The sequence below is a fragment of the Bos grunniens genome, chromosome 2 (genome assembly GCF_055505025.1).
Source record: "Bos grunniens cultivar Pamir isolate PY7600 chromosome 2, Bosgru_T2T1.0, whole genome shotgun sequence".
NCBI classification, from domain to species: Eukaryota; Metazoa; Chordata; class Mammalia; order Artiodactyla; family Bovidae; genus Bos; species Bos grunniens.
The window spans coordinates 74,563,547-74,579,152 of NC_141166.1; the positions used below are offsets into that span (position 1 = coordinate 74,563,547).

Genomic DNA, 15,606 nt, shown 5'->3' on the forward strand with positions numbered 1-15,606 from the left:
AAGGATTAAAGGATTTTAAAATTCCGAAAAGGGCTTTTCTGCTGAGGCAGCAGAGGATTGGTTGTGAGCTGCGTCTTCTGCATATTAAGCAGGACCCATTTGTCCCCCGCAGTGCAGTGGTAGAAAAAGGCGGCAGTGTTTTCAGGAAGACCATGAAGGGACCTGCTGCTTTTAAGGAACGAACATACTTTTCTGAGGAACACTTTCTTCCAAATCTCTTCTTTTCCACCTAGAAGGTGGTAGAGTGAATGGAGGATTGTAGGGTGATGGTGAAGGAAAGGCAGGAAGATAAATTGGGCATCTCGGTGGACAGAGAAAAGAGATGGGAGAAAACATTGAGATCCAAGGGGCATACTGGTCTAGAGAAATTCGATAGCAAGTCCAGGGTTTTTTGTGATGCTGAGTAGGGTATATGGGGTGGAGTTGTTGGTTTCATTGACTTAGGTGTTCTGTTTTGCTGCTCAGAAAGAGAATGTGAGCAGGGACAGCTCCGACTCTATGAGATGGAGCCAAAAATGATGTTCCATAAAGCCTTGGCAGCCAAATATGATTGAATGTCAGCTTCATCTGGACAGATTTTATAAAAAACACAGATTCTTGCAATTCCGTAGAAAAACAAGTGAAAGGTTTGAAATCACTCTTCATAGGAGAGGAATATAAATGGTCAACTAACACAGGGAAAATTGTTTAATCTCACCAGGGCTCAGGGAGATGCAAATCAAAACATTTTTTGTTCAACATACTGGCAAAATCTTAAATGATTCAGAGTATAAAATGTGTGGGGAAATGGCTACTCTTTTACACTATTAGTGGGTATATAAATTAGTAATGCTCATTTTGGACATTGTGATCTGGTACTACCTATTATACTTTAAAATGCACATACTCTTCAACCCAGCATTTCCATTCCTCCATATCCACCCTAGAATAATTTTTACACATGTTCACAAAAATGTAGGCATAATAAGTTTTTCCTCTAGTATTTTTGAGGGGAACACATTTATCATGGAAAATTTCAAACATGCAAAGTAAACAGTATAGTATCATGAACCCATGCACTTGTCACCCATCTAAGAATGTTATTTATTAATAGCTTTATTAATAGTTTCTGCTGTATAACATGATGAGTCAGCTATACACGTACATATATCCTCTTCCTCTTGAGCCTCCCTTGCACATCTCCATCCCACCCCTCTAGATCATCACAGAGCGCTGAGCAGAACTCCCTCCGCTTTACAGCAGGTTCCCACTAGCAGTCTATTTTACACACAGTAGTGTATATGTGTCAATGCTATTCAAGGCTACTCTTTCAATTCATCCCACTTTCCCACCACCTCCCAACATCCATAATTCTATTCTCTACATCTGCACTTCTATTCCTGCCCTGAAAATAGGATCATCAGTACTATTTTTCTACATTCCATAGATATGATGTTTGTTTTGTATTTCTGACTTACTTCTCTCTGTGTGACAGGCTCTAGGTTCATCTACATCACTTCAACTAACTCTATTTTTTTTCCTTTTAATGGATGGGTAGTATTCCATTGCATATGTGTACCACATCTTCTTTATCCACTCAGCTGTTGATGGACATCTAGCCTGCCTCCATGTTTTGGCTATTGTAAATGGTGCTGCAATGAACATTGGGGTATGTGTGAATAGACATACTTATTTGTGCAAAAATTAATTAAAAGAATTAAAACTCTGTATTGTGTCTCTATAAATGTTTGTGTAAAAAGATAGGAAAGAGTCTGAAATTATTTACACTCAATGGTATTGGTGATTTTATCTTCATTTCAGTTCAGTTCATGCAACCCCATGAATTGCAGCATGCCAGACCTTTCTGTCCATCACCAACTCCTGGAGTTTACCCAAACTCATGTCCATCAAGTAGGTGACGCCATCTAGCCATCTCATCCTCTGTCATCCCCTTCTCCTCCTGCCTCCAATTCCTCCCAGCATCAGGGTCTTTTCCAATGAGTCAACTCTTTGCATGAGGTGGCCAAAGTATTGGAGCTTCAGCTTCAACATCAGTCCTTCCAATGAACACCCAGGACTGATCTCCTTTAGGATGGACTGGATGGATCTCCTTGCAGTTCAAGGGACTCTCAAGAGTCTTCTCCAACACCACAGTTCAAAAGCATCAATTTTTTGGAGCTCATCTTAGGAATATAGAAATAGAGAAGACGGTAAAGGAGGCCATTTGTTTTATGCATATTATTCGAAACTTTTACAATGAGAAGACATTTCTATTATAGTGCATGGACAAATTAAACAACTCCCAGGCTCTGGCTTTGGTTATAAATAGTGATTTAAGTATTTCATATTTGGAAGTACATTGCAGTACGTGCTTAGTTACTTTAGTTGTGTCTGACTCTTTGGACCCTATGTACTGTAGACTGCCAGGCTCTTCTGTCCATGGGATTTGGGATTTTCCAGACATGAATACTGGAGTGGGTTGCTGTGCCCTCCTCCAGGGGATCGTCTCGACTCAGGGATTGAATCTAGGTCTCCTAGATTGCAAGCACATTCTTTACCACTGAGCCAACAGGGAAGCCCATATTGTAGTATATAGGTAGGCAAAAGCAAAGAGCAGAGATAAATGGAAGATGTAAGATTCACTATAGCAAAATAGCAGAAGCAGTTGAGACTGAAATTAGTCCATCTAGTCTAATTAGAAATTAGACTGAAGTGGATGGTGAAAGGGCTCTGAGGAGCAGATAGTTACATATCTGGAGATATTAATGTAAATGTAGTTAGCAGGTCTTACAATATGATACATGCCATACAATATGATACAAAAAGTTGGGATTATACTAAAATTTTGCATTTATTCATCACTTGTAGCTAGAATTGTTCATATCCATATTCATATCTTTCCTCATAACAAGGAAAATCAGAGATTAAATAAGAATGTCTATGTAAAATATGGTAATTAATTGTCCACACACACCACCCCACACAGCTAGAATATGCTCATTCTGTAAAGTTGTACATAATTCTTATGACTCTTTTTAACTCTTTTGTTTTCACATTCTGAGTTCAAAAATACATTAACAATAGAATAGTTTAAATAGAAACATGTAAACGTGGGCAAACTAAGTCAACCTGCCAGTAAGAACTGTCTTTTCTGGATCTAATACCAGACAAGAAGTTAAGTTACAAACTTGGGAATTAGAACTAGCTGTTCTTGACTTAGCATTATCACCTAGAGGGACTTCAATTATACTTGAAACTTCCTGAGGGCAGGCATCATGTTTTTAAGTTTTTGTTTCTCATTTTCTAGAACAGGGTCAGGCACATAGAAGCTGCTTTTAACAGGTGTTTGTTGAATGAACAAAGGAGTGAATGAATGATGAGTTAAGGAAGTTTGCATTACTTCTCTTGAAATTCTCTAGAGCTTCCTGCCTTGGTGGCTATAACTCTTTCTAGTCCAAGAAACAGTGGACTGCTTATTTAGGATACATGATATTGCCCGTGTGTTCAGAAAGGTTACTTGATTGTTTTCACACCACTGATTTTACAAAGAGCTTTAAGAAGTTGAATAACCATTGTGCTTCCCTTTATAAATCATATTATAGTTCTTTCTGACTTATCTCAGGCTGTGGACACCTTGAGGGCAGGGATTATTCTTCGAACCCCTCCCTATGGTTGACTATGACATGCCATGCTTCCCTGGTGGTTTCAGCAGTAAAGAGTCCCTCTGCAATGATACAGAACCTGTCTTCGTCCAGGAGACAAGGATTTGGTCCCTGGATCTGGAGGATCCCCTGGAGAAGGGAATGGCAACCCACTCCAGTATTCTTGCCTGGAAAATCCCATAGACAAGAGGAGCCTTGTGGGCCACAGTCTATGGGGTTGCAAAGAGTTGGACACAACTAAGCAACTAACACTCACTTTTTTCCACTTCACTGCCATGACAGTAGATACTTGATAAATTTTGCTGAATGAATGAATGAATACTGATAATTTTGATAATTCTGATAGTTTTGATTTAGAGAATTTCTAAGAGTTTCCTGTTCTCATACTGTGTCTTCCTCTTCCTGCTGTACCTTCTACTGCAATTGGTCTCAGAGCTATATCACAGAAAATTCCTGATTCTCTCTGCACAGAGGCCATCAAGGCAGATGAGAATGGTGCAGTCCCACTGCTGTTGCTCCTCTCACAATGTTTGCTCTCTTGCTAAGACCTAATTAAACTGTGATGCCCCTGCATTCCTCTGAGGACTAAGCCAAGGGTGATTTTTCCAGGCCTCTAATCTCTTAAATTGCCTATGCGTCAAAATTCTCCCTGTGGCCATTATTGGTAACACCTTGAAATAACTGCAAGGTATGCCAGAGAGGGAATACACTTGCATGGAAAAACCCTTGCCTTTGGACGTGCAGCAAAATAGCTCTTAATACTGAAGAAACAAAATCTTTTCTGCTTCGTGAACCAGTGAAAAATCTAATAAAAGTGTGTCTCCCCTGGGTACTTTACATCATTAGCATCCTGGCTTCACACTTCACTTTAACAAATAACTTATTTAAAAAGTTTCTCCAGGGAGAAGGAGCCAAAAATAACTTGGAAGGAAACTTTACCTAGCAACCTGATAAGGCTTGTTTCCTACAGTTTCTGAAATTTAACTTGATGCAGCAAAGTCTTTGTGGTTTTTCAGTTTCAGATTTTGGCATGCACTGAAACTTCTTAATGGTTAACCAAAAAGGAAAAAACGTAATACTCACATGTGAGTAACATGTTACAGTTTTCATTATATAAAGCATCCATTATAATTGCTACTACCATAATGGATCACCTACTACATGCCAAGACATTCTGTTAACCACTCTGCAAATGTGCATAGGAACTTAATCTTTGCCACAGTCCTATGTGGTAAGAGGTATTACAAATCAAATTTTAATAAATAAGAAATTGATGTTTAGGGGGCTTACGTTATTTGCCCAGTCTTATAGGTAGTAAGTGGCTGAACCTGGGTTTGCTTGACCTTAAAACTTACAAATGTATTTCAGCTGGAGAGAATCTTAAAAGGTTAAGTGAACGGCTCTTTGATTCCCACCTTTCCCTCATTTGTTGTTGTTCAGTCGCTCGTTTGTGCCCAACTTTCTGCAATCCCCTGAACTGCTGCATGCCAGGCTCCCCTGTCCTCCACTATCTCCTGGAGTTTGCTCTAATTCATGTTCACTGAGTCAGTGTTGCTATCTAACCATCTCATCCTCTGCTGCCCCCAATCATCTACTGCCTTCAGACTTTCCCAGCATCAGGGTCTCTTCCAATGAGTTGGCTCTTAGCATCAGGTAGCCAAAGTATTGGAGCTTCAGCTTCAGTACCAGTCCTTTCAATGAATATTCAGGGTTGATTTCCTTTAGGATTGACTGGTTGGGTCTCCTTGCAGTCCAAGGAACTCTCAAGAGTCTTCTCCAGCACTACAATTCAAAAGCATCAGTTTTTGGCACTCAGCCTTCTTTATGGTCCAACTCTCACATCCATACATGACTACTGGAAAAATCAGCTTTGATTACACAGACCTTTGTCAGTAAAGTGATGTCTCTGCTTTTTAATACACTGTCTAGGCTTGTTACAGCTTTCCTTTCAAGGAGCAAGCGTCTTTTAATTTCATAGCTGTAGTCATCATCTGCAGTGATTTTGGAGCCCAAGAAAATAAAATCTGCCACTGTTTCCATTTTTCCCTTTCTGTTTGCTATGAAGTGATGGGACAAGATGCCATGATCTTAGTTTTTTGAATGTTGAGTTTTAAGCCAGTTTTTTCGCTCTCCTTTTTGACCTTCATCAAGAGGCTCTTTTGTCCTCTTCATTTTCTGCCATTAGAGTGCCATTTCCTTCTCCAGGGAATCTTACCAATCAGAGATTGAACCGACATCCCTTGTGTCTCCTGCATTGGCAGACAGATTCTTTACCACTGGGAAGCACCTTTCCCTTATCCCTGTATTTAATGTCATCAAGCTCTTACTATTGTAACTCCAATATACGTATCAAATCAGTTGACCTTGTCTGCTGACCCCCAGCAGTCAAAGCCTCCACACAATCTCCCATTGGATGTTGTAATAAGTCACTAGCTGTTCCTACTTCTTTTTTTGCAACCCCCCTCCCCCAATGCATTCCTATAGCAACCAGACCATTGCAAAATGTAAAGGATTTTATATTTTGGACCTCAATGCTCTCTTGCTTAAAACATTTTAGCAATGCCCACTTTGCTTCACATAAGGGGCACATAGAAGGCTCTTTAAGGTCTGGCCCATGTGTACCTCTTCAACCTCATTGCAACTGCTGTGCTCTAGGTGTCTTCTTTTTGTTTGTTAGACAGATCAGACTTTCCTACCTTTAACCCTCTGGATATGCTATTCTCTGCCCTTAGAAGCCTTCCCTGCCCCCAACCTGGCTGCCTCCACTCTACCCTTCAGCTGGCCCTGAAGATTCTTCTTGTCAGGGTCACCATTGGCCTCCACATTGCTAACAGGGATGCTGATACATATGGTGCCTCTTCTTTTGGTTCGTGCAGTAAATTTTCAGTTTCCCTACTCCATCTTGAGTTCCTTGAAATCAGGGATTGTGTCTTCAGTATGTCTTCATCTCCTAGCAGTCTAGCATAATGACTGGTTTATAGTAGGTGTCTAATAAATGCCTATAAATGAATGAAGGTGCAAGTTCAGACCTTTTGGGAAAGATTTTTACAGTAGTAACTCTAACTCCCACTAGTGTAGTGAACTGAAACTAGAAGGAATATCAAGGGATGAGGGTTCAAGTCTTGGCACTGGCCATAATTATCAAATTCTTCTGACCTTAGTTTCCTCATCTGCACCATGTATATCACTATATTTTTTATATCTCTCTCTCCTAAGATTAAAATATTTAATTGCTAAAGCTGTATTTCTGAGTCCTCTAGCCACAAATTCCTTCTTGTGAGTCACAAAAAATCATTAAATGATATTAATTTAAAAAAAAAAAACTTAAAAAAAAAAGCTTTTAGGGACCTCCCTGGATTTCCAGTGGTTAAGATTCTGTGCTTCCATTGCAGGGGGCATGGTTCCACTCCTGGTTGGGAACTAAGATCCCTCATGCCCAGTGGTTTGGCCAAAAATAAAAATAAATAAATAAAAGAGAATTTAAGGAAAAAAGTTTTTAATTATGAAAAATTTTGGACCTCACAATAGTTGAGAGAAAAGTACACATATCCATGTACCCATTATTAGCTTAAACAATAGCTTATGTGCCCATGGCTAATCTTGTTTTATTTCTAGCCATATCTACTTCCCTAGGGTTTCCCTAGTGGCTCAGCCATAAGGAATCTGCCTACCAGTGCAGGAGATGTGGGTTTGATCCCGTTGTGAAGATCCCCTGGAGAAGGAAATGGTAACACACTCCACTATTCTTGCCTGGGAAATCTCATGGACAGAGGAGCCTGAAGGTCTACAGTCCATGGAGTCCCAAAGAGTAGCAACTAAAAAACAACCACCCACCTCCTCCTCCAATTATTTGAAACAAATCCTGGACATGGTATGATTTCCTCTGTAAATGTTTCAGAATGTATGAGATATAATGACTAACAAGTAGCTGGCACTCCTATTCCTCAGTGGCTTAAAAAGTGTTCATTAAACAGCATGTTGCTCTTCTCAGAAACCAGATAACTGGTATAATGGTTTTATTTGATGACTTACCCAAACTGCCTGAAATCTCTGAGGTGAGGGATGGTGGATATTATGGCATCTAGCTCAGTGCCTTGCAATCGATTGAGAGGATGAATGAAAAAACAAGAACAAAACCAATCTGTTTTAGGTTTTTTTCATAAAATCATACCCACATGAGTCTAAGGCCTTGTTCTTGCTCCTGTTCCTTTCTTGAATTCATTACTCTACAGGAGAATTTTAAATTTTGTTAAATCAGCTAGAGAACGGGGACTTGATGGTAGTCTAAGTTCTTTCTTCTCAGGAACAAAAAGTATTACAGAAGAAAAATTAAATGACTTCAGCCTCAGGAGACTTTGCCAAACTAACCGGAAGAGGTGTCTCCGGGGCGGGGCTGCGTGCAGGCTCCGCCCCCGCCCGCTCTCTGCTCCCCTATTCCCCCGCCTCCCCTCGCCTTCCTGCTTTTCTTCCCGGCAGTCCTAGCGCCCACATCGGCGCTCCGCAAGATGGCGGCTGACAGTGAGGTGAGGTGTCTGCCCGCTACCTATCTCTGTCTCTGTTTAAGTTAGCTCCTCCGTGTCAGCGCTCGGGAGCTCAATCTCTTTCTTTCTTTCCACTTACGCAGCCCGAGTCCGAGGTATTTGAAATCACGGACTTCACCACTGCCTCGGAATGGGAAAGGTGAGTGAGTCGTATCATTGGTTAGTATTAGTTTGGGCCCCGGCTCCGCCCGGCTACTTCCCCAACCTTGACCACAAGTGACGCCACTTCTGCGGGAAAAGTAAGCCCCATTGGCTCCCCAGTCTTCGCCTCCTCCCTTCTGTGGTCCACCGCAAGCCTCTTCCACGTCTCGGGTCTGACAAGCTCCGGCCCGCCCCCATCTGTAAAACCCGGAGACTCTGGCTCTCCGAAGTTTTGTTTTCTTTCCTTTTAGACCACTTCCATTAGACTTTTGGTCCATCTAGTTGTTGATCACCCGCCGAAACAGTTCCGGAGGTTACCTTCCGTTCCTGTGTTAATGTCCGTGTAACTAATTCGTTTGTTATAGTAGGCAACAAACTTCGCAGCTGCTTTTTTTTTTTCCCCCTTTCCTTGTACATCCGTTTCAGGAGGAGGCCTTTCTTCTGAATCCTGGTGGTTGTCCATCTGTCACACTCCCACCATCTCCATCCTGTCTTTTAGGGTAACCTTTCGAAACAGTTTGTGTGTGGCTTTGGAACGCTTAATTGTTCCATTTCAGTGGGTAATGTGACCCAGGCTTCCTCTGCCATAGAAACTCCAAATTCCTGTACCACCAAACTCCAGTTGAATAGCTGAGTGAAATTGTTGGATCACTAAAACTAGTTGAACGCCAAGTTTGTGGAGGAGTGATGCTAAAGCTGAAACTCCAGTACTTTGGCCACCTCATGCGAAGAGTAAACTCATTGGAAAAGACTCTGATGCTGGGAGGGATTGGGGGCAGGAGGAGAAGGGGATGACAGAGGATGAGATGGCTGGATGGCATCACTGACTCAATGGACGTGAGTCTGAGTGAACTCCGGGAGTTGGTGATGGACAGGGAGGCCTGGAGTGCTGCGATTCATGGGGTCGCAAAGAGTCGGACACGACTGAGCGACTGATCTGATCTGATCTGATAGCTTAGGTCGAGATGTTATCAGTTCGTTGTCCAAGAGCCCCTTCAGGTTTTTTGAGTACTGAGGTCAGTAGTTAGCTTGTTGGAATATTTTATGATCTTTCTGATTGGGAGAGGAAATCCATCTGGTTGTGAATGTTATGTTAGTAAATGGCATAGAAAAGATCCCTGCTGGGATGCTAGTTTGACCTGTGGTCCCTGCCCCACCCCCACCTCCTCCCAAAAGGTAAGACATAACCACCCAGGCAAGGCTTTATTGAATAGGTACTATGTATTCAGAACTATATTAACAGAAAAGAACAAAATCAAAACAAATCATTTGATCTCTGTGTTAAAAAAACAAAACAGCAAATAGTTATATTAGTATAAGGATGGTAATTGTGGATTGTAATTGTTGGAGGTGTTTTCATAGAAAAGACAGGAAATGTGCCAGGCCTGGAAAGTGGAAAATAACCGCTTAAATGGAAAAAAAAACTGGTTAAATATGAGACGGTCCTGACAGGAGCAGAGACAGGTGAAAACCTTTGGGATTTAACGAAATGTCTTCACTGGAGTGAAGACTGTTTGTTGAAGGAAAATTAGATTATTAAGATAAAACCAGGTTACAGACAGCCTCCAAAGCTAAGTAAAGGAATCTAAATTTGATGCTTTAAGACCAGTGATTCTCAAACTTTAGTGTGCATTAGAATCATAGTTTATAATTCTGTATGTCTGAGGTGGATTCAAATATTTTCATTTCTAAGAAGATCCAAGGTGCTGATGCTGGGTCAAGACACCACGCTTTAGAGCCATTACAGAACAGTAGGGAGAGACCCTTGATTTCGTGTTATGAGAGTTGTTTGCCAAGATTAGGTGAAATGAAGGCAAGTGAGTTACTATTTTGGTTAGGTTGGTGATTAGGAAACTGGAGAGAAAGGGTAGGAGGGAAGATTGTAAGACATTTCAAATAAGTAGAAGATAAACTTGATGAAATGTAGGAGTAGAAAAAAAAAAAATCAAACATGAAACTGCAGTTTCTTGCCTAGAAGAGTGAAGATAAGAAAGTGGCAAAGAGAGAAGAATATAGTTTTAGACCTGTTGAATTTGAAATAATAATGTCTTAAAGTTAGTTAGAAAATGTAGTAGTTTGAATCTTAAGAGTGAATTGAGGAAACATTAGAGTATTTAATGGATAAATAATCACTTTCCACTAGCTAAATATTTAAAATATCCTCAGGTGAAATATTAAATCCTTCTAACTCCTTATTTGTAGGTCGTCGTTAACAGAGTTATGAAAACTACCTCAAAGTAGGAAATTTGGTTTTTGGCTTTATCCCCTTGTTTATAGAATGAAACTAGTGTTTTACAGTTTGTAGGAAAATGGTAAGACTTTGGAGTCTTTTAAACCTTGAGTTTAATGTTTGAATGAAATTTCTTATCAGTATGTTATGTATGTATGTACGGACAATTTATAGAAACCAATAACTCCTTTTATTATTTGTCCATTGAAAAAATACTGAGTGAACATGTATCAAGCACAATGCAGGGCATAAGGATGTGGTGGTCAGTGAAAACAGATGGTTCCTGTTGTTGCTGAACATATAAACTAGTGGAAAAGAAGGATGTGAATAAATAATGATACAAGTGAGTCTGTAGTTACAGTTGAAATGAGAGCTAAGAAGAGGGAAAGAAACATTTTTTAAGAGCATATAACAAAAGAACCTAATATTGAGGAGTAAGAGGAAGTGATCTTACAGGTGAGATCTAGAGAGCTTTCAGGGGTAGTTACTACATTTTTCTAATCAAATCTCAGTACTTACAGAATAGGCTCCAATTTTGGTCTGCTTTAGTACTGATAGTATTGCTAATACAGTGAATATTTTAAGATGTTCCTTCTTTTACTGTGAAATTAAAATGTGAAGTCCTTTCAGTCGAGTCTGACTCTCTGTGATATGGCCTGTAGCCTTCCAGGCTCCTCTGTCCATGGGATTCCCCAGGCAAGAATACTGGAGTGGGTTGCATTTGCTCCTCTAGCAGATCTTGCCGACCAAGAGGTGGAACCTGAGTCTCTTAAGTCTCCTGCATTGGCAAGCGGGTTCTTTACTACTAGTGCCACCTGGGAAGCCCTTTTATTAAAATGAGGTGAAGTGAAAGTTGCATAGTTGTGTCCAACTGTTTGCAACCCCATGGGCTATACGGTCCAAAGAAATCTCCAGGCCAGAATACTGGAGTAGGTAGCCTTTCCCTTCTCCAGGGGATCTTCCCAAGCCAGGGATTGAACCCAGGTCTCCCTCATTGCAGGTGGATTCTTTACCAGCTGAGCCACAAGGGAAGCCCAGGAATACTGGAGTGGGTAGCCTATCCCTTCTCCAGTGGATATTCCTGACCCAGGAATTGAACTTTACCAACTGAGCTGTCAGGGAATCCCTGATATTTATTAAAATACTTCATTATAAAAGAAAAAAAAAATCACCTGTAATTCTACCACCAGGAGATAGCTACTGTTAATATTTTGAGAAAATTCCATGTAATCTGTGTATGTTATAAACTTGTGTTAAACTATATTTATACTTATATCTATAGCTTCACATTTTTCATTTAACATATGGACTTTTTCTTATTTCCTCAAGCAGGCTTCAAAACATGATTTTTAATGGGTGCATATTAGTCCATTGAGTGGATATGTCATTAATTTACAGCTTTTTGGTGCAGTTGTACCTAAGATTCCAATTTTTTACCTTTATTAATGTATATTTCACGTACATATTTTCACTCACATATACGTACATTAAAATTTTTATTTGGTTTTGTAAACATATTTACTTATTTCTAGAGCACTCTATAAGATCTGATAATTGCCATTTGAACCGCCTCAAAATGCTATGTTAATTAATATCTTCATTTTAAAAAGGAATAATTATAAGGTTCAGTTGAATCATAAAAACATACATCAAAAATGTAAATAATAATTTACAATGTCCCTGATGGCAGAACCTGATATTTGTGAATATATCTTGACTAGAATTAATTTTAGTACTCTGGCAATAATGTGTAGGTGTTTTAGGAGAGCAGTGTTGCTGTTAGATTGCATCATACATATATAGTATAAGTAGTCAACTTCTTGGTGGCTTGGGCTTCCATGGTGGCTCAGACGGTAAAGAATCTGCCTGCAGTGCAGGAGACCTGGGTTGGATCCTGGGTTGGGAAGATCTCCTGGAGGAGAGCATGGCAACCCACTCCAGTATTCTTGCTTAAAGAATCCCCATGGACAGAGGAGCCTGGTGGGCTACAGTCCATGGGGTCACAAAGAATTGGACACAACTGAGTGACTAAGCTGAAAGTGTCCTTTTATATATATTGAACACTACTACTGAGCTTTGACTGTTCATTTGCTGATACAGAGCATGTTGCTAGTCAGAATTCATTCTCTTTGATAGGTCAGCTTGATCATTAAAGACCAGACAGTGAATAGTTTAAAATCCCTTAAAGTTGACAAATCTACTTAGTTTCTTACCAGGTGTCCATTAAAACTTGTTGTATTTTAATGGGCAAAGTTCCCAAATAATGTTTTTTTGGAGGAGTGGAAGGCAAATCAGAGAATTCATAAGTATCTTTAAAGAAAGTTAATTTAAAGAGATAAGTTATTTGGAGCATAGTGAAGAGATTATTGGTTTCAGAATTATCGTTATGTGTGTGTGCTCAGTTGTGTCTGACTCTTTGTGACCCCATGGACTGTAGCCCGCCAGGCTCCTCTGTCCATGGAATTTTACAGGCAAGAATACTGGAGTGGATTGCCATTTCCTACTCCAGGGAATCTTCCTTACTCAGACAAGACTTCCTTGTCTCTTAGGTCTCCTGCATTGGAAGGTGGATTCTTTACCACAAGTGCCACCTAGGAAGCCTGTGTGTGCGACACACTTCAGTGGTGTCCGACTCTGCGACCCTATGGACTGTAGGGTGCCAGGCTCCTCTGTCCATGGCAGGCAAGAATACTGGAGTCGGTTGCCATGCCCTCCTCCAGGGGATCTTCCTGACCCAGTTGTTGAACCTGTGTCTCTTTTATGTCTCCTGCATTGGCAGGAGGGTTCTTTACCAGTACCACCACTTGGGAAGCCCAGTTATCCTTAATAGTATCATTTCAGTCTGTCAATTTTTACTTATGTCCCAGGTTTACTATTTTCATTTCAATATGGAGAGATTTATTTTTATTTTATAGAAACCAGAATGGCATTGGGTAGGCAGTAGATTTTTTAAAAAATCTAAGATGTTAAAAAAATCTAAAAAAAATTAAAATCTAAGAATTCTTGGGCTAAAGATTACTTTTTTGGGTTTTTGTTCCATGTTGATAAATTTACAATAACAATATTAAACTTTACAAGCCTTCTGTTAAAAGTGTTAAAATATTAAGAAAAAAAAACTTAAATTGTATAACAATAGGAAAAAAATGTGATTACATAGTTTGAAAGTTTTTTCCTCCTTCCTAGGTTTATTTCCAAAGTTGAAGAAGTTTTGAATGATTGGAAATTGATTGGAAACTCTGTGGGAAAGCCACTTGAAAAGGTCAGATCTATTTGCTGGTGTCTCTAAATGAGTATTTGCTTTGAAACTTCTATTTTTAAGTCTTTTGCTGCATTTGGTACATTTAAAGTAAATGTTCTAAAAGTTATGTATAATTTATGAATATAAAATGGCATCTGGAAGAACTTGGATTTGAATCTGTGACAGTATTTGTAAGATATTTCTGAACTGTTTTTTAATAATAAAATTGTATATGTATAATGTCGTTCTTTGTGAGTAATTTTATTTCTGTTTCTTTTGATAGTTAACTTTTCTCGTGCTTTCTCCCATAGAATGTTTGAAAATCCTAATCCAAAATAATGATGGTTTTGCTTATAAACCATACTCCAAATGTTTACTGAAGCACATACTCTGAGAACAAACCTTGATTTCCTGTATTTCACGGGAGGGAACTAACAACTTGGTCTTGGGCTTATATAGGTATATAGGTGCTTTGTTAGACAAATTCTTTTCAAGTAATCTTTGTTTTTGTTAAAAATCTATTTTTAATTGCACTTTAGCTGTTTTTAAGGAACTCTGAATTTTCATATTTGCTAGAGATTTTTAGCTTTATGGTGGTTTAAAAGAATTTGAGATTTTCAAAGCATTGTGACTTTTTTCTTTATCCATATGAGTAAGAGCAGAAAAAATAATACTATATATAGAAATCACATCACTTCATACAGTGAAATATATAGATTAAATTGACTTATTGTTTTAAAATATTATATGATTACATTTTTGAATAAAGAAGAGATGTGAAGTTTTTAAACACACATCTAGTCCACTTGAAATGAAGACATACATACCAATAAGGTTAAAGGCAAAACACAATGGATATAAATGAGTTGGGAAATAATTTGTACTATCAAAAAGAGAACTAAACTGGGTATTTGTGAGCTCTGATTTTATATTTCTTAAATATTTGATTTATACATATTCACTGGGTATCCTTTATGTGCCATATCTAAAGAAATAGTCAATAGGATAAGATCCTTATTTGCCATTGCAAATGAATTCTCATGAAAGGGAGGTAATAAGATTAAAATTATTAAAATTCTAGATGCTAAATTCAATGTTGGGATTTGAGTTAGGAAATGTATTTAGTGTAGGTATCATATTGCTATCAGGTAGTATGGGCGAAAGGAGGATTAGCTCTTTCCAGTCCTTTTCTCCCTACAGGTAGTAATAAATAAGTCAATCATGGAAAATCTGAACAGATTTCAAGGCGAGCTGTGCTGTGATGAATAAGATTAAAGAAAGTGTAAGAGATGGATTATTTGGCATAAAGAAAATTCAGAGAAATAAGAAGTAAGATTGTAATTTATGTCAAGAAAGTTGATTATTAGTTTTCTTCCTCCACTGAGAGGGAATTAAGAGAAGTTATTTTTTAAATACCTTTGATTATGGAAAGTTTCAGGCATATATAAAGTAAACAAAAATAGTATAATGAACCCCTATGTGCCTGTCACTCAGGTTCAGCAGTTCTTCAATTTCTTATTTCAATGTTATCTGTCTACTCCCCTCCCTACTAGATTTTTAAAAAATAGTTGTTTTAAATAAAATATACATAATGCACAAAACTACTTATTTTGGTAAATGTTTACATCATGTAAGCGTTTTCACTCAAGATACTGGACATTTTTGTCATCCCAGAAATGTCTATAGTGAACCTTTCCACTTGATGCCCATGTTCCTCATTTATGCTGCCCCCATGCCCCCTGCAGTGCCAAGGTGTCTGCTGTTCTTTTCCTTTTTTCTTTTAAACCATAGATTACTTTGCCTACTCTACAACTG

General features: G+C 38.9%; 1 protein-coding gene across 4 annotated transcripts in view; it reads left to right on the plus strand.

Annotated features, from left to right (window-relative positions):
* Positions 1-8,124: 8,124 nt before the first annotated feature.
* Positions 8,125-15,606, plus strand: part of RAB3GAP1 (RAB3 GTPase activating protein catalytic subunit 1) — a 110,961-nt gene continuing 103,479 nt past the window's right edge. For all 4 annotated transcript variants that reach the window (XM_086351118.1, XM_086351088.1, XM_086351096.1 and 1 more), the window contains exons 1-3: positions 8,125-8,164; positions 8,266-8,321; positions 13,737-13,812. In XM_086351118.1, coding sequence (XP_086207244.1) covers positions 8,147-8,164; positions 8,266-8,321; positions 13,737-13,812 — 150 coding nt within the window. In that variant the 5' untranslated portion in view covers positions 8,125-8,146. The remainder of the gene's footprint in view (positions 8,165-8,265; positions 8,322-13,736; positions 13,813-15,606) is intronic.